A 23,223-nucleotide genomic window follows, 5' to 3' on the forward strand; every position below is an offset into this window, starting at 1 on the left:
TTCTAGCTCCAAGTCCGAATCCATTCAATAAGCCACACTTCCAATGAAACTAGCAGCACTGAAGAAATGTTTAATATAACAGAAAAAGTAAGTTGTAAAAAGCTTGCAGTTGATTTACTACACAACAAAAAAACATTTTAAATTAAATTAATTTGAAAGCGAACAAGCCATTTGTTTCAAGAAACAGTCATCCATGCTGTAAGACAGGCTGAATAATTAACTGTATTTAATTAGAAATTAGTAAAATACATTAATCAGATCCTTATTTACTCTCTATCTTTTCAGAGTGAGGTTTCTTTTTTTTTCCTGGAAGGAGGAAAGATATTTTCACCTTTTATCTTCTCCCTTGCTCAAATGAGCTAAGTTATACACTATCTCTCCCACTGAGAAATGCAAACTTTCACACTGGAGCCATGGTGACATTTTGGATCACTAACTACAGCATTCTGCTTTCACTATGAAAATGCTGGTTCCTAAGAAATCATCAGAAGAGAACATTTTAGCTATTTTTTGTATTCTAATATCCTGTTCCAATCCCTTTTCACATTTCTCTATATACTTACCAGTTACTCCACCTGTTACTTGCCTCTATTCTACCTTCAAAGGTTTCTGAAATTCCATTCTGGTTCTAACATGTTCTTTACCTCTAACTACACTCTGTTTTTCCGTCAATTTTCTACCCAGAATTTCGCCTTGACTGTATTTCTAATTTTGACACTGTCGCCTGACTCCCTACACCTGCCAACCATGACTAAATTCATGTTTCTCTCCACAAGACTTCTGAAACTACATTCAAAAGTAAATAAGTATGGAAAAAACCCCAACACAGAAATACATCTAAACTCACTTTTAGCTACAGGAAAGGGGAATAGGCTTATCAGTCTATCTGTTACATGAAATAATGACTATACAAAGGGAAATTAAAATTAACTCTCTTTTTTAGCACCTTTATATTCTCCCATATATGTCACTTGTTAGTTGATATACTGCTGGTCTTACTTCTGTTTTCTTAGAGACATAAGGAAAACCTCCACAGAGTTACTGAAATTATTATTAAATCTCAACATAGCTGGGCTAAGAAAATACTGTAAGCATGAGTCATGAGGTCTCATGCAAAGATTACAGCATTACAACACTGTGCCTTTCCTACAAGACCTCCACAGCTGCCTATCAGATATTTACTTGCAAAAGAATGCATTAAAGGAGAAGAAAGGAAAACAGGCACCACACAATCTGAATTTTTCCATGATCCTGCAGTGTTATTGACACATGGGAGATTCTACAGGAAAACAGCAGCAAGAGGTCTGAACGAGACTATCCTGAGAAGCAGTGGGAGTAGGAGGTTTCCCTGCCTGCTCTGCAACCACATCTCCCTGGCCCTTTGCCCTCCTTACCTGCTTTGCAACTGCAGCTCCCTGGCCCTTTGCCTGAGGGCTCTTTTTAGGTCTTCTGCCAAGCATGTTGGTTCATGAATTTCAGAGGGCTGTGTCTCTAAGGGACTGAGAGCACACGGAACTTAAAGTCAGTACCTTGCCTGTCCCAAGGCAAGGACCGCCGGACGGAGGCAGGCGGCACGACCCTGCAGCTTCCCCCGGCACCCCGTCACAGGGCACCCCCACCGTGAGGGCAGCGGGGGCAGCGCGGCGGGACGCGCTCCGCGGGGCCCAGGGAGCCCGGCCTGGCCGCACCCGCGCTCCGCCCGGCAGCTCGGCGGGACCCGGCGGGCAGGGCCGGCTGCGGGGCGCTCCCCGGCGGGCGCAGGGAGGGGCCGCGGGGGCGATGGGCCGAGCGCCGCGCAAAGAACCGCGGAGGGGCCGCGCGGAGAGAGCCCTGCCCCGGCTCACCTGGGCTCCCGCCCGTGCGGCCGCAGCTCCCGCCCGGCGCGGCTCGGGGAGGGCCCGCCCGCGGCCCCGGCGGCTGCGCGGCTGCGCGGAGGGGCGGGCCCGGCCCGGAGCCACGGCCCCCCGGCCCCCCGGCTTGTGCCCGAACTGTCCCCTGCACCCGGGGGCGGCTGCCGAGAGGCAATGCTTGATAGCCATCGACCAGGAAAAAAGAGCTGGGTATTTGAATGGCACAGTGCGTGCGGTATTTTCACAGCCTCGTCCGTTCCATCATTGAGCCTGGATTGCAAACTGGAAGTTCCTTTATGTTAGTAGGGAAAGTTTAAGCACATTTTAACAAAGCCTTTCGTCAAGTATAGAAGTCACTGAGGAAAATCTACAGTATCCTAGACTTCACGAGTCATAACAACAAAAAAATAGTGATTCAAGTAATCCATTTCAAATAACCCATTCCAAGTTTATACACCTCAATTAAAAGGGGACCAGTGACCAGCACTTCAAGTACTTCTAAAAACAAATAGTTTGAAATATTTAAAATGCTTTGAAATTAATTCTTTATTATTAAAAAGAGTTCTTTAACACATCAAACAAATAAGCAAAGCATTTAAAAAAAATACATTTCACTGTTTCCATTTTATCAACAATTTAAAATATTTAAAAATAGATGGTATTTAAAATATTTATACATACTAAAAGCAATAAAATCTCTTTTGCTTTATTCCTCCCTGAGTGCATACATGACATCGTCCTGGCTGAGGTTCAGTCGCACCCGCATGTGCAGATATTTATTGCTGGCCTCCACCAGCAAGAGCCTGCAGGCACCAAGCCTTGAACAAATTCCCATGATTTCTGACACTGTAGGGCTCTGCAGGCCTTCCACCCTGCACAAGGCCACATGGTGCTGGTAGACCTGGTGAAAAAGAGAAAAGGACACAGGTTATGTTTACTGCCTGCTGCAACTGAATGTGCTAAGGTGACACAGAGAAGCTGCTTTCCCCCCACCTCCATGGGAGGGGAGATAAAATAGCTCCAGCCTGTTCAGATGCTGTAATTTTATATGAAAAGGTTTAGAAATATATATTTATGTAAGTATGAACATTCAGCTTCCACACTACTCATGACTACTCCAGAATCCTCACAGCTCTGCTGGCACCAAGTATTTTATGGGTCTACTGAAAAAAAAAAAAAACAAGGCTACCAGTGACATATCTGCCTCTATGGAGAAAAACAGTGATGCACAAGTCGGAATCAACTTTTAGTTTTCCTCTTTGGACTGTTGCCTGATAATTTCAGTTTCCCTTTAACTTTTCCTGTTATAAAGCATGTTAGGGTAGAAGCATGAAATGTTTTAAGATGCAGGCCGAAAAAAATAAAAATCACCTTGTGATTCAGATCACTGGTGTCAGTAACAAAAAAGCCCCGTACCTGTTGAACTGTCGCCTCCTCAACTCCCGCCCTGCGAAACTCTGCCAAAATTGCTTTCAAAAATATTTGTTCATGCAACGAAGCATTCCTGAGTTGAAAAACAAAACAGACAAAAACCCATTTGTGAAGTTCAGAACCTAAGAAACATCAGGAGGAAGTCTGGAAGGGAAATTGCTTGTGAATATCTAAACAGAGGTGGGCAGTTTATGTCACAACTCGCCAATGTACCACAGCCTGCAACTCCGGCATCACAATTTTTATTTTTAAAAACTAGTGGTGTGAAAAAGGCACAAAAGCAAAGGAAATGTTTTTACCTGATTGCATTGATGTATGGTGATGAAAACATTTCATCTATGGCTTCAGTCACGTGGGCCATCTTGACAATCTCTGGGGTTCTCTTCTGCCTGGCAAACTCGCAGATCTCCGTGGCCCTCCTGCAGATATCCAGGCACCGCCGGGCATCCCCGGACAGCGCTGCCACCTGCAAGTGACCATGACAGATTTGTAACAACATTTCCTACCAGTCAGGGAAAGAGTTTAGCAAGAATCAACAGCCAAACAAAACCCAAACACCCTGAGCACCCAGTGGGAGAGCAACACATCTCTGAACTACCTTACTACAATCCCTGATCCTGAACAACAAATCTTACTGACCAAAACCAACAGAAGCAACTCTCTCTCTCACTGCCCCCATCCTGATCCAGTCATCACAAACTCAAGAACTTTTTTCTATAACCACAGAGATTAAAAAAAAAATTAAAGGTGAGCAATTCACTTCAACACCAAAAGCTTTCAGATCAATTTAATTATCAGTGAAGACCTTTACCATAATCCAGGTTCATGCAAAGGGGAAAAAAAAAGGGGGGTGGCTATGACACCAAAAAACTCAGTTTTTCCATACTCATTATAATACTCACTTTAAGAGTACACTAATAATTTTAGAAGGTCTCAAAGAAATATCCAGGATAGTCAATTTACAGTTACAAGTGCGTGAAAATTTTCAGGTGTCTGAAATTTCTGAAACTAAATACTTGTTAAAACCCCAAATGTGCTTTACAGTTTTAATAAAGCTATGAACATTCACCAGATATAGTACCGGCCTAATTTTCCCAGTAGATGCTGGTAACATACAAAAGCCCTAGAACAACCCAGCTGGGGCTGAGAATGAGCAACCCTTTAGAAAATCTAACTGCAAGGTATATTTCTGTATTTTCTGAAGAAAGCTCATACTAGAAAAACATTGCAGTTATTCACTCTGCAAAACCATCACTTTCATCCTTACAGAGGGGTGGTTCCTTCACAACAAAACACATGCTTGTATTTACTTCTGACATATTTATGAGCACTTTTTTAATCCTACAATGATGTAGGATGTTTTGACATAATTTTAATGATTACTTTAATATAGAGTTGCTAATCTAACACATTAGCAATGCATATATCTCAATTTGAGAAGCTGCTGATCCCCAATGAATTACTTATTTTTTGTATAACTGAGTATTAAGACTTGAAAACAGAACAGGTACTATCTATTATGACAAGGCACTTAACATCTTGAGAAAGAAAATTAGTATGGCTTTTTCCACTGCCACTGGCATGCTGTCTTTTTCAGGATTCTCCAATGACTCACATTATGTTAAACAGTGGAGACAGTTGACATCTTATCATCATGCATTATCACGACTCTTGTTGTCATGCCTTCAGCTCTTGGAATGTGCTGCTGCCTTCTCAGAGTAGGTGGAAAAAGCAAGGACACTGCTCTAGCAATGTCTTCTGAGAAAATACCCTGAATAATGTATGATCTAATTGTGCCCCACTTGCCTCCAATGCAGAAGACAACCACAGAACCAAGTCTAACAGCTGTTACAAAACTCTCCCTGCTGTCCCTACACTCTTCACCCAGTAAAACATGAAGGATATTTATCTGCTCTGTGCTCACCTTTCTGGAAACCAGCTGAACTGCATCCTCTTCAAATGCCTTCACACCTTTCAGTCTGGATGAAATAATTTGCTGTAACTGTTTGTAAGTGTAAGGCTGAAAGGACATTCTGGTGAGGCCCTACAATAAATGACACAACACAGTGAGAAGCATTTGTGGTGCTGGAAAACTCCCAACTGCTCATGCATGGCCTGTGTGGTTACTTTTACTTTCTCTGGTAGGAGCAATCAGTCCCTTCCCTCCAAGTGACACGCTTTAATCAATCATATTTGTGAAATACATGTACAAATCCACAAAATTGTGACTCAGTGAGGACCAGTGGTTGGATCTCCCCACTTGAAAGGCCCGAGGAGCAAGTGAAGCTATTAGAATTCAAATTTCTCTTATTAAAAACCTTTAATCAAATCAGAGCTCCCCAACACAAAAATATTTTGATTACATCTGTCTACACTTTTTTTTTTAATACAATAACAGCAGCAGCGATGAAAAAATATTCACGTCTCCTTTAGCAAATCCGTATATGCTTGTATTGACTTCAGGTTAGCCATCAGCCAAGAATTTAAACCCTCTTCTGGCTCAAGCTAATAAGAACTGCTCTCAGATGAGGACAATCCATGTTACAGATGGTGCACTGCCTTTTACATCCTACAGGAGACCTGGGGTTTGAATTTCTTATGCAAAACCTCTCCTATGACTATATGGACTCAGCTGATCTGCAGTGGGTTTAGTGGGTGGGGGGAAGCAATTCGCACCCTGTGGAGCTGTCTTTGAGTCATGAAAGGATAGAGGCACAGAGCACTGTTTTTTCAAACCACTTTTCAGAGCCATGATGAAATGACCTAGGAAAATGTATTCAAAACAAGTGGAGAGTGTATCCAATTTTCTTTGTTGGATACCTTTATATAATCTACCAACTGATGATGGCAAACAGAGAAGTAAGTAGGTGCCTGGAATGAAAGGGGAAAGAGGAAGAGAAACCAGAAGAGAATTCTTCTGAACTGTAGAGTAAGCAGCCTAATCGTGAAGCACAGTGATTGATTATCCAGATCTTAATATATTTTAAAAGGCATCCATATTCATATTTCATTCTTACAGAACATAGTGTACATACACAGCATAATACCTGATTAGCAAACAGGCTCCTGAACTTTGCTAAGATTTATGTGTTCATTATCAGCTCTCTGGAGAGGGAATTACAAAAAACATTGTTCAGCTTCTGAGATAACCAATCCTACTTTTCTCCTGGATTGCTTTGGATTGCATCCAATATTTAATCTGTTCTCATTTTAAGGCATAGCAACAGAACTGCTAGGACATACCAGCCTGCTTGCTACTCTATTCATCATGATTCTCTCTGGCAGGTCCATGGTGTTGGCAATGGCCAGGATGATTAACTTGGAGTGCTTTTGGGTTGGCCAGTCAAATAAGTTGTACATCACGTTCTGTTTGCGGGTCCACAGCAGATCAAGCTGCAGAGATAAAAAGAAAAGAATCAGATTGGAAAAAAGAATGGCCTTTTATTTACAATACCTGATGGGGGTTTGAGAACCAGCTCTGCCACAGAAGATTTCTCATGTGATTCTGAACAAGCTGCCTCTGTTGCCTTTCCTTTATCCATCTACTAATAGGACTGCATTTGCTGAATGAGGGCTCTAATCTCTTTTGGAAAAGCACAGTCTTACTGGATGCTGGAACAGTACTAACCACAACAGTGATTAAACAGCTGGAATTTTAAAACACTACTGTGACACTAATACTATATCTAACAAGATTCAAAGACCCTCCAAGTGAGAGCCTGAAGCAAAAATAAGAGTGCATTTGATTATTACTGAACATAGCACATTCAAGGTTTTTCAAAATTGGGTATGACTTATTTCTCTGTGACTTTTCCCATTGGAAAAGCAGCAGCTTCCAGACAAAATACAGTTGGATCCTCTGGTATTTAGAACTTGACAAACAACTTATTCCATGTCTTGGAATAACAAAACAAAAAACCAATGTGAAATCCAAGGCAGAAAACAATATGGCAATAGGATATTCAATCATTTTAGGAAAATTAATTTAAATAGGCAAGAGGAACTATTTTGTACCTCCTCTTTCCTAAGTCTATTCCTGTTACCTCACATGTGATACACTCAAAGCATGCATAATTTGTCTTTTTCCATCCTCCAAAAACTCATCGCTTACAATCCTTGGAGGAAAGAAAACACAGGATTCTTTGTCTCACCTCATCCACTATCAGCACTGTAGTCTTCCTCTTTGGTCCAGGTGTACTGAACAGCTTTGCCAGCAGTACTGCAGCATGAGTTGCTGTCACCTTCTGACCCGTCAGGAACTGTACAAGGATTGAACAAGTATTGAAGGTTAATCACACCAAACCCCTGGAAATACAAAGTTTGATTCCATTCAATTTTGTCTTTCCCTGACAATCAATACGAAGCACCTGGATTATTTTTTCCATGGGGAAGTAAGAAAAAGGAGAAAGTAGCTCATAAGACACTTAGGTCTACCAAGAACTGTCCGTAAAGGAGAAGAGAGACAAAACAAGGCACAGCTAAAAAGAAAGGCCACAGAATTCTCTGCAATTTGTCTTAGAATCATTAAGAAATCCTGAACCCACCCAGTCTAGAGGGCTCTAAACCCAGCATATCTCAAGGGTATCTCTGAATGCACACACCTACTGAAAACCTAAGTCAGCTGACAAGAATAGCCTGACTTCAGTAATCTTGGACTCCTATTAAAATTCTAATGAATCATCAGCAGGATCTATAATTAAATTTATTCAACTGTGAGCTAAAAAAATACCTGCAATACCTTTTGCAACTGTGTGGCAGAACAGATGAGCTGACTGTACATTACATCTTCCCTTGCAAGTCCAAAGATATCCAGAAATCAAAGCATGACATTTCAAAATTACACTGTAGATGTGGAATCAATTGTTCATCATAGTGCAAAGTCCAGCAATAAAGCAAAATGAAGACTGCATTTGAAAATTGTGTTTCTTTTCTAAAATCTCTTATAAACCTAAGATTTGATAATTACTAAACAAACCAGAGCACAACATTAATGTATAATCTCTACTTGTTTCATGTTTCCAATTCAGTCAGCACAGTCCAAATCAGTCAGAGAAAGGAATTGAATCCCAAAGAATTCTGATTCTACAGCTCTGGAGCTGAGTATCCAATATACCACAGAGTTCAGTTGCTGTGGTGGAACTGGACACTTACTGTACCCAAGTATTTAACGTTATCTCTTTCATCTGCCCATGGCTTCCAGTCCCTGTTCCATCTCTCTACAGCAGTGAGGGACTCTCCTAACTGCAGGAGGGAAGCTCCAGAATTTGCTTCAGTCATGCAAAGAAACATCAGCGAACTGGAGCTCGACCTGCAGCAATCAGGAGAGTAGCAGCAGCCTAACTCTTAGCTGGGGTTCTTGGATAGCAGCTGAGGCAGAAGGAATTGGAGAGGTACATGGTTCATGTGACCTTGTACTCCCCTGAAGGATATTTAACTGGGCTAGCTTAGAGTTCAGGACCCGTGAGGGGTGACAGATTGTACTTCCAAAGGCCTATTCTTTATTCATTTTAAGATTTTATGCTGAATGGGATAGGAACAAAGGATGTTCAAATACATTCACACTACCATGAAATAAGGTAATTGTCAGGAAGCCTCTCACTATGCTAAAGAAACACAGTGGCCTGGTCTCAGCAAATCCCTCAGCAAGACACTGTATCAGCTGGTTTGAGGAAAGGATGCAAATATGCAAGTTTAACTCCCAACTATGAGGATAGGGACATTAAAACACTGATGTATGCCACTCCCTGCTCAGAAAGATGATGTCAAACTTAAATAAATGGAGCAGAAGTTTAAATGAAAATGGAACAGATGTTTCAGGAAACCATTTAATTTCCAGGTCACTGGTTTAAAGTTAGCCTGGACTGAGAAAGCTTTTGAGCAGTTACAGTCTAATGCCTACTGGGTGATCTTAACCCAGTCCTCAGAAGATTAATTCCCACCCATACAACACAAGCACAGTCAGTAGTCCCAGATGGATACTGCAGACTGGTTTGTCATGGATATGTGAAATACATTTTTGTTGATAGAGATGGCCCCTCTTTAGCTGAATTACTACTACAACTGACCAACTACCCACCAAGACCCCCCCAGTAATTATTCTACTGCTACACTGACTTTCAGAGTTGTCACCTTAGTAGCTGTTTAAGCAGATGTGCAGAAAAAGTTACACAATGGGAAAATGTAAAAAGCTGGTTTAGATTTTTTTTAGATGAGCAGATGCAACAATCCAGGCTATTTCTCAGCCATTACCCTTACGCTGCAGAAAGCAAAACAATGCAAGAAGTTGGCTAAGGCCTTAAGTTAATTATTTTCTAACCTGCTCTAAGATAAAAGCACACAGTCTCTTGGAGGAACTTTGAAGTACTGATAAGTGCCTTGAATACTGTAACATATCAAGGATCTGATGGTAAAGTGTAATATCTCTTCTTTCAAACCCAGGAGCCACTGAGAAGGCTTTGCTTACCTCTAATATCTGCACATAGGCTTGGTGAGGGTCTGTCAGCTTCATGCCATTGATCTCCACAAACTGGAATGGTGGCAGTTCATTGTTTTCTGCAGCTTGCTGAAGACACCGAATTACTTCATGAACAGTTGCAGTTTTACCTGTTCCAGGCACTCCAGAAATGTACATGCACCTACGAAAGGAGAACACCTCTTCAGCAGCCTGAGCAAAATGGTAACACTCCTGGCATTTATGAGCTGGGATTCCTGACCTCTGACACCAGTCTTGAATGCTCCTCTGTCACTTCAGGCAATTCCCTCTATCTTACTTTATTTGCAAGCTGGGACATAACACATTGGAGGATCATGAGGATTTTTATTATTACTAAAGCAATTAACAACCTGAAATATTTTATAAATGTAATTTACCTCTTCTAAAAAAAACCAAAGAGTTTCCCAGACATCTAAAATTGACTAGTTATATTTTGGTCTTTAATTTGAACCTGTAGAATAAAAAAGCCCACATTATTTCTATGCACAACACCACTTAAGGAAGAAAAATACCAGGAAAATTGAATGAGGACCTTTAAATGATGATAACTTTTTAAATACAAGTAATAAATATAAAGTAAAAAGATATCATCTGACTGCTGTTATGCCACAGGCAGATGTGATCTTGGTTACAGTCTTGCCAAACTCACCCTCCTGTACCATCAATAAGTTTGCTTTCCACAAAGTTATAGATATCCTGGAATTCTTCCTCACGACAAGGCAGAGACTCTGGGATAGCAGAAACATGCAGCCTTTGAATTAAAAAAGAAAAGAAAAAGAAAATTAAAATTGCAGTTCTCTCTGAAGAATTGATGCAAACAGCCAGATGCTCACCTTCCTCCTGTGCGGAGTTTTTCAAATCTCTCTTACAGACTTTTATGTCAAGTATCCCAAAAGAAATAGCCTAGTCTCTTTCTGTGTGCTCTTAATTTATGCAGCAATAAAGATCCATCTGTTTTAATTCACAGACTATTTGTAAATCAGTGCAGAGGTAGGATAAAACAGGAGAAACTAAAACCCAGTTTGAAAGAGTCAGTCCTGAATATTCTCCTTTTTTTTTCCACTGTGAAGGTCTACGATGATACCTGTAAAGCTTTTTCATACACCAAGAAGAGACAAATATTGTATCTTTACAATCTACAGCTAATCAGAGAGAATCTTTGCTTTTCTAATGTAACATGGAATAAAGATACCGAATTCTGAAGAATTTAGCATGGACTGGTTAAAATAATTTAAAATTGTGAAAGTAGTATTCTAAGTACTACCAGTATTTGTAAATCTAGTATTGTACTGTAAATTATTAAATGCTCTTCTTGTATCAGAAGCATTTTTACCAATTTTATTCAACATGGTAAAGATGACATTCCCTATTTCAGCACAGCCTATTGCTATGCACATCTGATGCAAAAAAAAAGATGATTTTCCTGAGCACAAGTTACCTTAATCTGGCCTCTTCCAGTACACTGGCTGGTTCCTGGGCTGCCTGGATGCGCCTGGGAATTTCCGGAGTTGCATTCCGGGGTGTTCTGGGTGTTCCTGGTAAAGGCTGCAAAGAGAAATAACAACCTCAAGCAGATTTTCTACAAACAGCAGTTTCTGTTGGAAACAAATCATTGATAGGAGTTTCCAAAACATTACTAATGCCAGAGTACAAGATGAACTGAGAACCAGTATTTTACACAGGGAATTACCAAACAAGCCTTATGGTGTTTTCTTCCTAAGAGAAAAAGGAAGCTGGAAAGGGGGTGGTGACAATTACACCTTTCAATTGTCTGAAGAACTTTTGAGTTGTTAGTTCTTTTCTGGAGTCCTGTGTTACAAAATGATCTGGTTCTTAAGAAACAGCATCCAAGCTAGTATTTTCCCTGTTTAGGCTACAGTTTCCTGATCAATATTGTCACAATATTCACAACATGCAAATGGCTTATACATTTGCATAACCTAGCAATATCAAAGATTAAATTAATCCAGATAATGCTTCATTGAAAGCTAAGGGGTTCAGATATGTAACTCTGGTACACAGGCATCAAGCATTCAAGTAACTGGCTCAGAAATAATAAAAATAGCTCTTTTATATGGAACCTTACAGTTTTTTTCAGTGTCTTTGCAGGAGTGTGAACTGCAGGCTTCCTTGAAGATTTTGGAGTGCTGAATATTCTGCTGGATTTAGTTTTCTTTTCTGGTGTACAGGGCACATCATCATCATCCTCCTCTTCCTCGCTACTTGAAGAGTAGGAACTGTCAGAGCCAGACAGAAAATCTTCCTGGTCCAACATGCTATAAGAGACAGAAATTACTTGAACTTTAAAAAAAATACATACAAGTCTACACATCACAGAGCAATACTGGTACACTTTCAGCTTTTTCTGTAGTTCTTGTAATCCAGTGTGTTTTCCACTTCAGCTGCTAATTTTCCATGGCTTTTTAACAGACTGGTTTAAAGGAAGTCAGTTTTCTGAAGAACACCATGAGTCAGCTTTATGTTTCTGAACACAAACCAGTTTTTACTCAAGCCACAATTAAGCTGTGCTTTTAGAACCATTCGCATTTCAATATTAAGCCAGACAAGCTCTCAAGGCTTCAAGTTATCAACAGCAATCTGAACAGGAGATCATGGCTGCAGGGTTTACCTGATCTGCTCTGCAATGAGAGCACTTGTTTTCTGTGCACATGTTCTGAGAGAACGAGGGGTCAGCACAGGGCTCTGGCTGCTCCGTTTCTGATATTCAACTAAACTGGAAAGAAAGAACACAAAGCTGGTTGTATTCCCTCCCTTTGCATCACACTTGCAAAGACACAGAGAAGGCCTTTCAAACTTCAGGCTCAATTGTTACCAATGTCAATCCAGCATGAATTCTTATTTGTTATTTACAGATTGGCTATGGCATGGATGCTGGCAGCACAATTTCCCCCCTCTTGCACTGTGTCTTCAATACATCTTTGCCAAGAAAAACAAAATATTTGCTGTATTTTGCACTGCCAAACTGAAAGGATGGGGCTCAAAACAGCTGCGTTTTTATTTGATAGAGAGGTGGGGTTTTTTGCCTATTTTTTTTCTTAAGAGAAAAATAAGAAAAAAATTATTTCCTTTGGGCATCTCTTTGATCTGCTCTTTGGAATGTATTTTTCTCTTTGTGTTTTGATATTCCTTGGCTGTCTTCTTGGGTACTTCTTCATCCCTGCCATTGAAACATTTTACTGTTACTACACAACTTTTCTACTGGTTCAAAGTACAAAATGAGACAAATTACAGATGCTTTTATTATTTGTTGACAGTTCTTAAAAGTTTTTTAGATCTATAAATACTACTGAAATGCCATTACCTTACCAATGATAGGTAAACATTTTCACGCTATATTATAAGTGACAAAAAAGAAGTGCAAATTCCATTGTTGCATCCACATCTTTACTCTTGGAAAGGAGGAAACTGACTGGTTTCTGGCTCCTTGCAACATTTTGCACAACAGTCTGTTCTGTTCTTCTCCTGCCCCAGTTTATGCCATTTTTAAAGACTGTGTGCAGATATACTTGAATAATTGTGCTTTTTGAGTTTTGATTTCTTTTCAACATAAAAAGTAGCATGAAAGTATAAATACAATTCTCATGAGGACTCTCCTGAGGCCAATCATACCTCTCTCTACAGTCCAGCATCCCTCAACACTTGTCACAAGTAAGGCACATCTGAGCCTTCCTTATGGAGTGCAAGGAAACAGGTTTTCATCCATGTTGGTGGGTACAATCATCGTGAGAACAATGATCAACATGGCTTCAACTTCCTTTCATATCATCCCACCATTCCCATTTCCAACATCATCTCTCTGTTCTTGGAACCACAAACTGCTTTTCCATATGGAAAGTTGGCTCCTCTTTGGATCTCCCTGATCATTCATCCATCTCCAAGTACTATTTTCTAAAGCTTCACCACAGTGCACTTGTCACTGCTAAGGCTCTCCCCCTTCTCTCCCTGTTCTCAGCAGGCAAAACATGACACATGCAGAGACTTCACCTACTTTTCTCTCCAGAAGTCTTTCATAAACGTGTTTTAAGAGAGCTTCATACAAATAGAAATCCCATACAAAAATAATGATAAAAATGCTGCCACTTACGATAGATTGTCATCTTTCCCATGAAGATTCTTGTCTTTTTCACTGAAATCTTTGACTTTAGTGTAGGGGGACAATCGTACTGTGTCAATGAACCTCTGACAGTGCTCTGCAGTATCAGATATTGACTTGGACTTATCATTGCTGCAGGGGATCTTTGGTGGTGAGCCTAAAACTTCACTTGTAAATTTCACTTTTCTTTTAGTGGCTAATGGTGCTAATGGTGCTACAGCATCACAGTCATCATCCAAAAGACTCAAAACTTCACATCCCAGCAGCCTGTCTTTAGATCTTGTAGGACCTAGAAATGAAAAACAAAATGAACTTTTGTCAGGCTTCAATACGGCTGGTTTGGTTAACTTTCAGAAGACATGCAACAACTGGCTCATTGACTGAGTTTAAATGAAAGCAGATGGTCATTTCACTCCAGGAACAAGGAACTGGATCACTAGAAGGCATTTCCTTTTAAAAATTACTAAACAGAAGACACACAGATTTTTTCAATTTTCTAACCCACCTCCATCACCTACAACTTTATTCAGGTTCCCCGTTGAAAATACTGCATGTTCCACAGGATCAAATGTGCTTATTCAACCAGCTCAATGTAAACATTTTAGTGCACAGTTAGTCAGAAGATTAAATAAAGTGGGGCATTCTAAGGTCAAGTTAGGCTGATTGATAGCATTTCAGTCAACAAGCACTTTAATTCAGATTTATCAGATTTGCAGCAGCAGTTGGATATAAGCAATAGAGTGCTTAAAACAGCAGACAAGACAAACTGATGTGCCCACAAGGCTTGGGCTGATCCCAAAGCCTGAACAAGGTAACTAAAAATATTGATGTTGAATGTTACAATTGTTACAATTACCCAAAATGGAAAAGCAGAGCCATATCACACTCAGAACTGCTGAATGGACATAATATTGCCATATACATACTGTTTAACTCCAGCTTCTTCCTTGCTGTTGGGGTTTTGATGTCATTATTAGCCACTCTTTGAGAATGCCTCTCCTTAGCGAGGGAGGACTTGGAAGAAGAATGTTTTGATTCTATTTCCATATCAATGTTTTTTGGTTTTGTGGCACTCCGAACAGCACTCTCTGTCTCTTTTTTCACAGGTGTAAGGATGTCTGAAGGAATAAATGCTTTTGAAGAGTTTGTGATGACACCTCTTTTCTTGTTAGCTTCTTTCAGCTTAGAGAATGTGTCCGGGGACAAAACCTTGAAGTACTTCCCATCCCAAGACTGTTTGACATAGAAAGTTTGTTCCTTGTTTAATGTAATAATAGGCAGCTCCTCACCCAGATGTAGTGGTAATACCTGCAAAAACAGAAAATACCAAAACACATACATTAATGTTTACTGTTAATTTAGAATTCAGCTAGTTTCTATTCACAGATCTTATTACTGCAACTCATGCAATCCTTAGTTACTAAGTCATACTACAGGGCTGTTGCTGTTTCTTTCTTCCCTCTCTGTGTAGAAGAGTTGGGGTACATACCATGATGCTTTTAATAATGGTCTCTGCAGCTATATCAGTGTCATAACCAAGAACTTGATCGAAAAACACCTCCTGGGCAGAAACCTCTCTTTTAAGTAGCTTCCGTTTGTTCTGAGGTATCTCCTCCAAACGACAGAACCACTGCACAACTGCACGTTTGTGCTGAGCACCTGCAACAGGGAGAGAAAGCCAGGGAACATCAAGAATTTTCAAGTGTCACAAACAGTGCCAAACTTTAGCTGAAAAGCCAGCAAGGGTAGAAATCCTCCCTGGACAGAAGAGAGAAAGCATCAGATAAGAGACTGCAATTCCCATTTTCTAATCTAAATTAAAATGTCTGAGTTGAGAATTTTAAGGACTAAGGTAATACCTGCACAGGGTCTCAATCACAAAAATACCTGAAGACCACCTCCAGACCACCAGTTCCCTATCACAAACAAAGAGATTCCTTATTTGCATAGGTGTGGTCTCCTCAAACCCTGCTAACTAAAAGCAGCGACATAAAAGGAGAACTGAGAAATTTCAGGACATTATTTGTAGTGCCACTGTACTTTCAGAAGCCAGAAACAATTTTTTTCACTGGCTGACAAACCAGGGAATATTGCTGATGAAATATCTTGTTTTTAAGGAAGTTTCATGGGTTTCATTGCAGCATGAAAAGAATACTCAGTTGTGCTACAAAAAAAAGTGTGTTAGTAAATAAATAAGCTGGAATGATATGTATTTATGTTTTTTAAAAGGTAAAGAAAATTAAAAACCCTCAAAGCATTACTATGGTGGCACAGAAAGAACAAAAGCTGTTCAAAGAAATCAGATCTAGCCAATGAGTAGCTCCCAACTCAGACAGTCTTCGTATCATCCACCTCCCATGATTTATCTTTTCATATCTATCTCTGTATAAACAAGCACTTCTACATGGAACAGAAGTAACAAGTCCCATTTATTCAGTCTTGTACTTTACTGTTAAATTGCCTGATGTCTAATGAGATGCAAATTTCAGGGCTGCAGTGCTCTTGCTCCATTTGGATTCTCCAATCTCTAAATAAAGCACGAGGTCATACTGTCTTCCTCAAGGACCACTCCTTTTAAATTAGACAATTATGTAAAAAGACTGTAAAAATTACAGTGTGCTTAAACTTTCCATTTATGTATTAAATTTAGCTGAAATTAGCCATAAGTCCCAAATATTTGGGGGAGCATGTGAATACAAATGCAGTGATTACCAAAGCTTAATTTTCTTAATAAATTTGGCCAGTGACATAGTGTTAATGCTAACTACACCCCCACGAAAAAGGTAACTTTAAAACATTTCAAAATTTCTCATTCAGAAAGTAAGTTTTTATTTCTCTTACCATCTTCATATAAATCCATGAGCTGTGCCACATAAGGCTGATCTGCATTCACCCCTTCTACTAAAATAAAGTCACCAAGTTGTATACAGGTTTCTGTTCTGCTGCTTTCTGATGTAATAAGGATCCCCCTAAAAAATGACACACAGAGGAAGATTAAGAGAATTTCATATTCTTCATAATTCACATATCATTAAGCCTGATGTCCTGTCAACTTTACAGTTAGTTATGCCCCTCCTTGCAATGCTTACGACTTAGTTTCCCTGATTAGAAGCTTTCATATGTAGTTCAATTAGTTAAAACTTATACACAGATTTAGTTAAATGCTTTTGTTCTATACATACAGTGCCACAACAAAATACTCAAAACCTTACTCATATTGTCACTAACTGCCATGTTAACCTAAACTATGTCAGAAAGGTAAAGAAACATTCATAAAGTTTCCCCGAGCAAGACAGAAATAAATGTTATTTACTTGTACTGGGAAGTCCTCAGCTTTCTGTCCGAGCTCATGGGTTTTCCATACCAGGAGTAGATAAGCTTGCTTTGCTGCCGAGTGTTCATGATTCCTAAGGAAAAGCTGAAACAAATAAACAAACACTTTTGGATTATTATTTAAAAACAAAACAAAACCAAAAAAGGAAATCTGGGAAGATACATAGACCTGTAGAACTGCTAGCAATTCTTTCAGCGTGCATGAAGAACGTGGTGGTTGACACAGAGAAGCCCACCTTCCCCAAAGCCCCAGACACCCCTCCCCGAGGGGTGAGGAAGAAAGGAAGATATTTAGTAGCGAACTGTTCTTCAATTCCTTTTCCATTCCCCCGCGGCTCCCCGGCCCTCGCTGCCATAGCTGCGTGTTGGGTGAGACCGTCACCGACGTTTCACTTTCGCTCAATTTTTATGGTTTCGTTTTGGCTTTTAATTTTTTTTTTTTTTCCCCTAAGGAAGAATTTTCGTCTGGAAACTCAGGGAAAAGCCACACTCAGCCCCCAGTGCCGTTCACCGCCCCAGCCCGGGCGGCACATGGCGGCCGAGGGGCCACTGTGCGCCGGACGGGACAGGCTGAGGGTCACCGAGTGCCTTCGGCAGCACCGCAGAGCCGCTCACTCGCCACAGCCCTTCGCTAAGCCCCTGACCGGCCAGAGCCCCTCACAGAGCCCCTAAACCGCCCGATCCCCTCACAGAGCGAGTGAGGCTGGGACAGATCACAGCGGTTCATCCGGTCCCACCACCCCGCTCCAGCAGGGTCGTCCCAGAGCACGTTGCACGGGATCGCGTCCGGACCGTTGCGGGATATCTCTAACAAAGAGGAGTGCCCAGCGCCCCGGGCAGCCCGTCCCAACGCGCGGCCACCCGCACCACGAGCGCTTTCGCCCTGTCGCCCCTCACAGCCCGAGCTCACCGCGTCCCGCCGGCGCCGCGATGGAAGTTCGCGCCAAAGCGCGCGCGGAGCCCCGCCCCCGGCGGCGCGCGCGGGGCGGGCGGGGACGCGGCCCCGCCATGTTTGTGCCGGGCGCCCGCAGAGGAGGCGGCGGCGGCCCCGCCCCGCAGGCGGAAGCGGAAAGCGGAAAGCGGCGCGGCCCTCACGGGAGCGGGGCTGAGCTCGGAGCCGGGAGTGGGGCTGGGCGGCGGCCGCCATGGCCAACCGCACGGTGAAGGACGCGCACAGCATCCACGGCACCAACCCGCAGTACCTGGTGGAGAAGATCATCCGCACGCGCATCTACGAGTCCAAGTACTGGAAGGAGGAGTGTTTCGGGCTCACGGGTATGGCGGGCGGCAGGCCGGGCCGGGCCGGGCCGGGGGCTCCGGGGAGAGCCTGTGCTGACGGCCTGGCCCGTCCTTCTCGCAGCCGAGCTGGTGGTGGACAAGGCCATGGAGCTGAAGTACGTGGGGGGCGTCTATGGAGGGAACATTAAACCCACGCCCTTCTTGTGCCTGACGCTGAAGATGCTTCAGATCCAGCCCGAGAAGGACATCATCGTGGAGTTCATAAAAAACGAGGACTTCAAGTAAGTTGTAGTGTGATTTTTCTCTTGTGGGATTGTTGTACAGAGGGAAAGTGCCCGAAACAGCCAGGGAAACCTCAGTTCAGGGTTTAGCACTCAGTGGGCCCTGATGAACCGTGCTTTCTCAAAACCAAGCTTTTCTTCTTTTCAAGACTGCTCTCCTTGTCACCTGGTTTGTTGAAAGGGCTCATCTTTGTGGCATGTGCTCTCTGTGATAATAAACCTCTGCCTGAAGTATTTGGAATGAGCTGGATTAAGGGATTCATGTTAATCTACTTTTTCTTCAGTATTTCTTCCATTTTAGTTAGTGATAATGCCTCCATACAAACATGATGTATGTAAAATATATATGTGTTTTTGATATTATTGAGGAAGTGATGGAGTAAATCTAAATGGTTGGGTATTCTGGCTAGTGTACTGATTTTCCTCAGAAACTCATGGGAAAAACTCTTTTTTATCCAAACTGCTAACTAAGTGTGCAGGAAGCCAAGATCCATGAAAAGGTTTCCTTTCCAGGTATGTCCGAATGCTTGGAGCACTGTACATGAGACTGACAGGCACTGCCATCGATTGCTACAAGTACCTGGAGCCACTGTACAATGACTATCGGAAAATTAAAAGTCAGAACAGAAATGGGGGTAAACACTTTTACTTCTGTTTAGCAATGTAAATTTTAAAAACTCTGGCATAACCAGCCCAGAATGACAGAAGTTGTCTGAAGTGTTTCAGCTTTACTTTAGCCTCTAGTATTAATTTTCTTTCTTTTAAATGCTATTTTTCACCCCCAGAATTCGAGCTGATGCATGTGGATGAATTTATTGATGAGCTACTCCATGAGGAACGTGTTTGTGACATCATCCTGCCTCGACTGCAGGTTGGGAAATGTGGATGGTTATGGAATTCCTAACTGCATCAAGTTCAGTAGTTGTATTGGCTGCTGGCTTGTTGTATGAACTGTGGTTGCCTCCTTAGGTGTTTGTTCTTACTTGGGTTATGTCGAATAAAGTTGCAATTTCTCCTAGAAACGGTATGTTCTGGAAGAAGCTGAGCAACTCGAGCCTCGTGTTAGTGCTCTGGAAGAAGATATGGATGATGTAGAATCTAGTGAGGAGGAGGAAGAAGAAGATGAAAAGGTTGGTGACCTATTTTAGAAAGGGATAGTTAAAGCTGAACCACTTTAGAACACTTTATTGTGACAAACATCTGAGGGGGAGGCACCAGGAGGCTGCTGGCAACTCCTACCTCCCCCCATAACATATTTTCATATAAGCAGCTTGTGAGGACTTAGAGCCTGAAGCAGTTGTCAAGTTTTTCTGTCTCTTGAATTCCACAAATCTGTATCTGTTCTGTGTTAAGCATATTTAGATAAATTGTTTTACATACATATGTAAAGGAGAGAACTAAAAGTGATGATGGAAGGTCCTGAGACCATCAGTCAGTGCTGCTGTACTTCTTCAGAACCAACACTATGAGAAGTGGCTGTTTGAATTTCCAGCTGGCAGTTTTGGGCAGTTCCACTCACTCCTGAACATGAAATACTTGAGGATGGGGAAGCTTGGCTGCATGCCTTTGCAATTTATATTAGTTGTTCAGAAATCTTTACCGATAGCTTAAAACCTTGCTGAAACAAGACTTACAGCCCCTCCCCCCTCTTGTTTCCAGCTGGAACGGATCCCATCTCCTGACCACCGCAGAAGGGGCTACAGGGACCTGGACAAACCCCGCAGATCTCCGGTGGTGCGGTACAGGCGGAGCCGGAGCAGGTCTCCAAGGAGGTGAGGTGACCCTTTCCTTGAGCAGTGTTCTTACCTATTGTGCTGCAGATGGCTGAAGCACAGCAGTGAAGGTGGCAGTTCAGCCAGAACCTCTTACACCTCCCAGTTCCTTTAGCGCTTTCTGAAGTGGAGTTGCAGTGCACAGACACAGTCAGCCCTTCTGCCTGTTTCTCCAGTCGTTCTCTAGCTCTTCAACTTGCTAGCCAGCTTTAGCTAAATTTGACAATACAGTGAAGATGTTAAGGAGAACCAAGTGTTTTTTCATCTAAGCCCCAGGCTGCAGAGAAAATCCTGTTAATTCCTCTTACTGCTAAGAAGCCAGGAAAAACTCAACAGTAGCCTCTGTTGCTCAGAGTCCTGAAGCAGGTCCTTGTGCAGGTCAAAACCACTTTAACGGGGGGTAGGAGAAGCCCTGGTGCTGTTGCTGAAGGATGTGGGAAATGAAACAGCTGTTCTGCTAATGATTTTTAGTGATTTTTCTCTTTTCCCTCTCAACTCCAGGCGCAGCCGCTCTCCAAAGAGAAGAAGGTACTCTTTAATTCTATTATGTAAGCTGAGCAATGTGCATTTTTAGTACAGCTCTCTTACAAGCTGCCTTTCCCTCAGCCCATCACCACGCCGGGAGAGGCATCGCAGCAAAAGCCCGAGACGGCACCGGAGCAGATCCCGGGAGAGGCGCCACAGATCGAGATCTAAATCTCCAGGTATTTCTGTCACTTCCAGATTAACTCTGGAAAGTTTTTAGCAGCATTACATCCACTGCAAGAAAAATCTATGTCACCATATCGAGATGGTAGCAGAGGTGCTAAATCTGGCTGATAAACTTCTGCTTACATGAAAGCACAGCTGGAGAACTCCATTAATGGCTGCAGAATTGTTTTGAGTAAGTTTTGATATACTTGCCAGGAGGTTAATTTGAGTGCTTAGTTAAGGCTAGGGTTGTTCTGGCATTATCTAGCATACTTGGTCACTAGAAGCACATTGCATTAGTAATACAAAGAATTCCAGTGGCAATTGAAGTAACTACTGCCTTTTTATCTCACAGGGCATCACCGTAGTCACAGACACCGAAGTCATTCCAAATCACCTGAAAGGTAAAGGCTTGGCCTATTTCTTAAAGGCAATTTGGGAGTTGAAGGGGGTTTTACAATGTTGTCTTTTTGGTTTTTTTCTGTTTCAGATCTAAGAAAAGTCACAAAAAGAGTCGGCGAGGGAATGAATAACAAACTAAACCCAGCCCCCAGCTTAAGGGCTTTGAACTGCAGTCTAATGCTGTCCTACTTGCTCTACAGGACAGCTGGCTCTGTACTGGCTGCTTTAGCAGTCCCTTTCTTTGATCATTCTCATTTGTTGTCTTGGATTTTTTTATTACAGGTAAGCTAAGGATACTTTTTATGTAGTTAGTTACTCATCCTTGTAATAGAATTTGAAGATTGTTTTTTAATTGTTTTTCTTGAAGCCTGTAAAAACTAGTGACGAGCAATAAAAAAAGGAAGGTTTGTCATTAAACAGCTCTTGGCTGTTTCCTTCATAAAATTTTGTTGAGATGTCTCCTGGTTGAAGCTGGCTTCATTCTCAAATCAGAGCATTGTTTTGTCAAACTGTCCCTGCAGTCCAGTGCCAAAGGAAGTCTGTGCTCAGTCACAAACACTGCAGGGCTCCCAGCCCATGCCTCTCAGAGCTCCAGTACAGGAGAGGAAGCAAGGCTGTCAAAATCCAGTGTGTTTACTAAAAGCTCACTCTAAAGTGCTCTCCAAGACGTGGCTGTCATTGGGACCTTTGTAAAAATCACCCTTCAGTGTAATCTGCTGCTTCTGATGCTGCCATCAGAGAGTTCAGAAGGTTCAAGTAGTACAAAGCACTGCTTCATTCTTTTGGAATAAGAAGTTCAATATACTTAAAGACAGTACAACACTACTTTGAGCATCATTTGTGGTCTCCCTGTGACTGGGAACAGAATTTGACACCATGATGTTCAGCTCTACCTTTTCTGAGTGAAGTTAGTTCTTTAGATTTAGAATAATTAAGCTCTTACTGAAGCTACAATTCTCCTCTTACTACATTTGAAATCAGTTGTGTTAAGCCCTTGTGTACCATGTTTTTTTTCATGGCCTTGCTTCAGGAGCAGGGACGGGCAAGTTTATCCCTGAACACTGCATTTAGGGTTTCAGGATTCTCATATTGCCCTGGGAGTGCTGACAACACAAAGAGTGTGCCTAGTGCATTCATGGAAAGTCCTCTTTAAAATTGCTTCCCAGTACGGCCTAAATTTTCCAGAGTCTTTGCGTATTAGTTTGCAAAGCTGATAAACAGAAAAGCAGATGTGCTCTTCCTTCAAGTATAATACACACATGGGCTGTGAACAGCACATGCAACAACACCAGCATGGAGAGGTCCAGTGCTTGTTTCACTTGTTAAAACTGCTCATCTTTCCAAGATCTCCACATTAAAGCCATTTTTCTTATTCTGGTTAAAGCAAGCATGCATACAAATAGGGAAGAGGAAAAAGTCTTATGTCCTTTTTTTGCAGTTTTATTTTTCTTTTTAAAAAGTTTTTTGGCACTACATAGTTCTGTAAAGAATAGAAGTGACAAATTTTTAAACACATGAAATCCCCTTCTAATTTTATTTTTTTTAGAACAATATATATAAAGTCTGAAGCAACCAAAGTATGAATACAGCTAATAGAAAATAAAGAACTTAATTTTAA

The 23,223-nt window shown here is 41.7% G+C and overlaps 3 protein-coding genes across 5 annotated transcripts in view; 1 reads left to right on the top strand and 2 right to left on the bottom strand.

Annotated features, from left to right (window-relative positions):
- Positions 1 to 1,908, bottom strand: part of CC2D1B (coiled-coil and C2 domain containing 1B) — a 28,605-nt gene extending 26,697 nt beyond the window's left edge. The window contains exons 1-2 of one of the 2 annotated variants that reach the window (XM_082287240.1): positions 1,845 to 1,908; positions 1,395 to 1,499 (exon numbers count right to left, since the gene is read on the bottom strand). In XM_082287240.1, the coding sequence (XP_082143366.1) occupies positions 1,395 to 1,460 (66 nt within the window). In that variant the 5' untranslated portion in view covers positions 1,461 to 1,499; positions 1,845 to 1,908. Of the gene's footprint in view, positions 1 to 1,394; positions 1,500 to 1,844 lie in introns of those variants that run through there. The other variant, XM_082287241.1, reaches the window with a different exon arrangement.
- A 567-nt stretch (positions 1,909 to 2,475) lies between these two features.
- On the bottom strand, positions 2,476 to 18,197 carry ORC1 (origin recognition complex subunit 1). Its single transcript, XM_082286826.1, has 17 exons — positions 18,132 to 18,197; positions 17,202 to 17,306; positions 16,730 to 16,857; positions 15,378 to 15,547; positions 14,815 to 15,196; positions 13,880 to 14,177; positions 12,404 to 12,508; positions 11,861 to 12,050; positions 11,213 to 11,319; positions 10,424 to 10,525; positions 9,745 to 9,916; positions 7,433 to 7,540; positions 6,525 to 6,674; positions 5,206 to 5,325; positions 3,581 to 3,747; positions 3,267 to 3,354; positions 2,476 to 2,751 (listed from the first exon to the last, which is right to left on the bottom strand). The coding sequence occupies exons 2-17, from the start codon at positions 17,288 to 17,290 to the stop codon at positions 2,557 to 2,559; spliced, it is 2,571 nt and encodes an 856-aa protein (XP_082142952.1). The 5' UTR covers positions 17,291 to 17,306; positions 18,132 to 18,197; the 3' UTR covers positions 2,476 to 2,556.
- A 114-nt stretch (positions 18,198 to 18,311) lies between these two features.
- Positions 18,312 to 21,990, top strand: PRPF38A (pre-mRNA processing factor 38A). 2 transcript variants are annotated; one of them, XM_082287528.1, is made up of 10 exons: positions 18,312 to 18,496; positions 18,582 to 18,741; positions 19,255 to 19,376; positions 19,527 to 19,612; positions 19,761 to 19,871; positions 20,401 to 20,513; positions 21,015 to 21,041; positions 21,120 to 21,217; positions 21,559 to 21,607; positions 21,694 to 21,990. In XM_082287528.1, exons 1-10 carry the CDS (start codon positions 18,367 to 18,369, stop codon positions 21,734 to 21,736), a joined length of 939 nt encoding a protein of 312 aa, XP_082143654.1. In that variant the 5' UTR covers positions 18,312 to 18,366; the 3' UTR covers positions 21,737 to 21,990. The 2 variants fall into 2 exon arrangements, with proteins under 2 accessions (XP_082143654.1, XP_082143655.1); XM_082287529.1 differs by having other exon boundaries at positions 18,327 to 18,464.
- Positions 21,991 to 23,223: the final 1,233 nt, after the last annotated feature.

The sequence above is a fragment of the Coloeus monedula genome (assembly GCF_965178545.1).
Source record: "Coloeus monedula genome assembly, chromosome: 9".
NCBI lineage: Eukaryota > Metazoa > Chordata > Aves > Passeriformes > Corvidae > Coloeus > Coloeus monedula.

What these genes read in the sequence shown, in the direction of transcription:
- PRPF38A (XM_082287528.1), top strand. Translation starts at nt 18,367, where the DNA reads ATGGCCAACCGCACGGTGAAGGACGCGCACAGCATCCACGGCACCAAC. An exon ending in AGGAAGAAGAAGATGAAAAG is followed by an intron (nt 19,872 to 20,400) that starts GTTGGTGACCTA and finishes TCTTGTTTCCAG; the next exon opens with CTGGAACGGATCCCATCTCC. An exon ending in CATTCCAAATCACCTGAAAG is followed by an intron (nt 21,608 to 21,693) that starts GTAAAGGCTTGG and finishes TTTCTGTTTCAG; the next exon opens with ATCTAAGAAAAGTCACAAAA.
- ORC1 (XM_082286826.1), bottom strand. Translation starts at nt 17,290, where the DNA reads ATGAACACTCGGCAGCAAAGCAAGCTTATCTACTCCTGGTATGGAAAA. An exon ending in CATGGATTTATATGAAGATG is followed by an intron (nt 15,548 to 16,729) that starts GTAAGAGAAATA and finishes TCCCTGTTGCAG; the next exon opens with GTGCTCAGCACAAACGTGCA. An exon ending in CTCATTGCAGAGCAGATCAG is followed by an intron (nt 12,051 to 12,403) that starts GTAAACCCTGCA and finishes TGTCTCTTATAG; the next exon opens with CATGTTGGACCAGGAAGATT.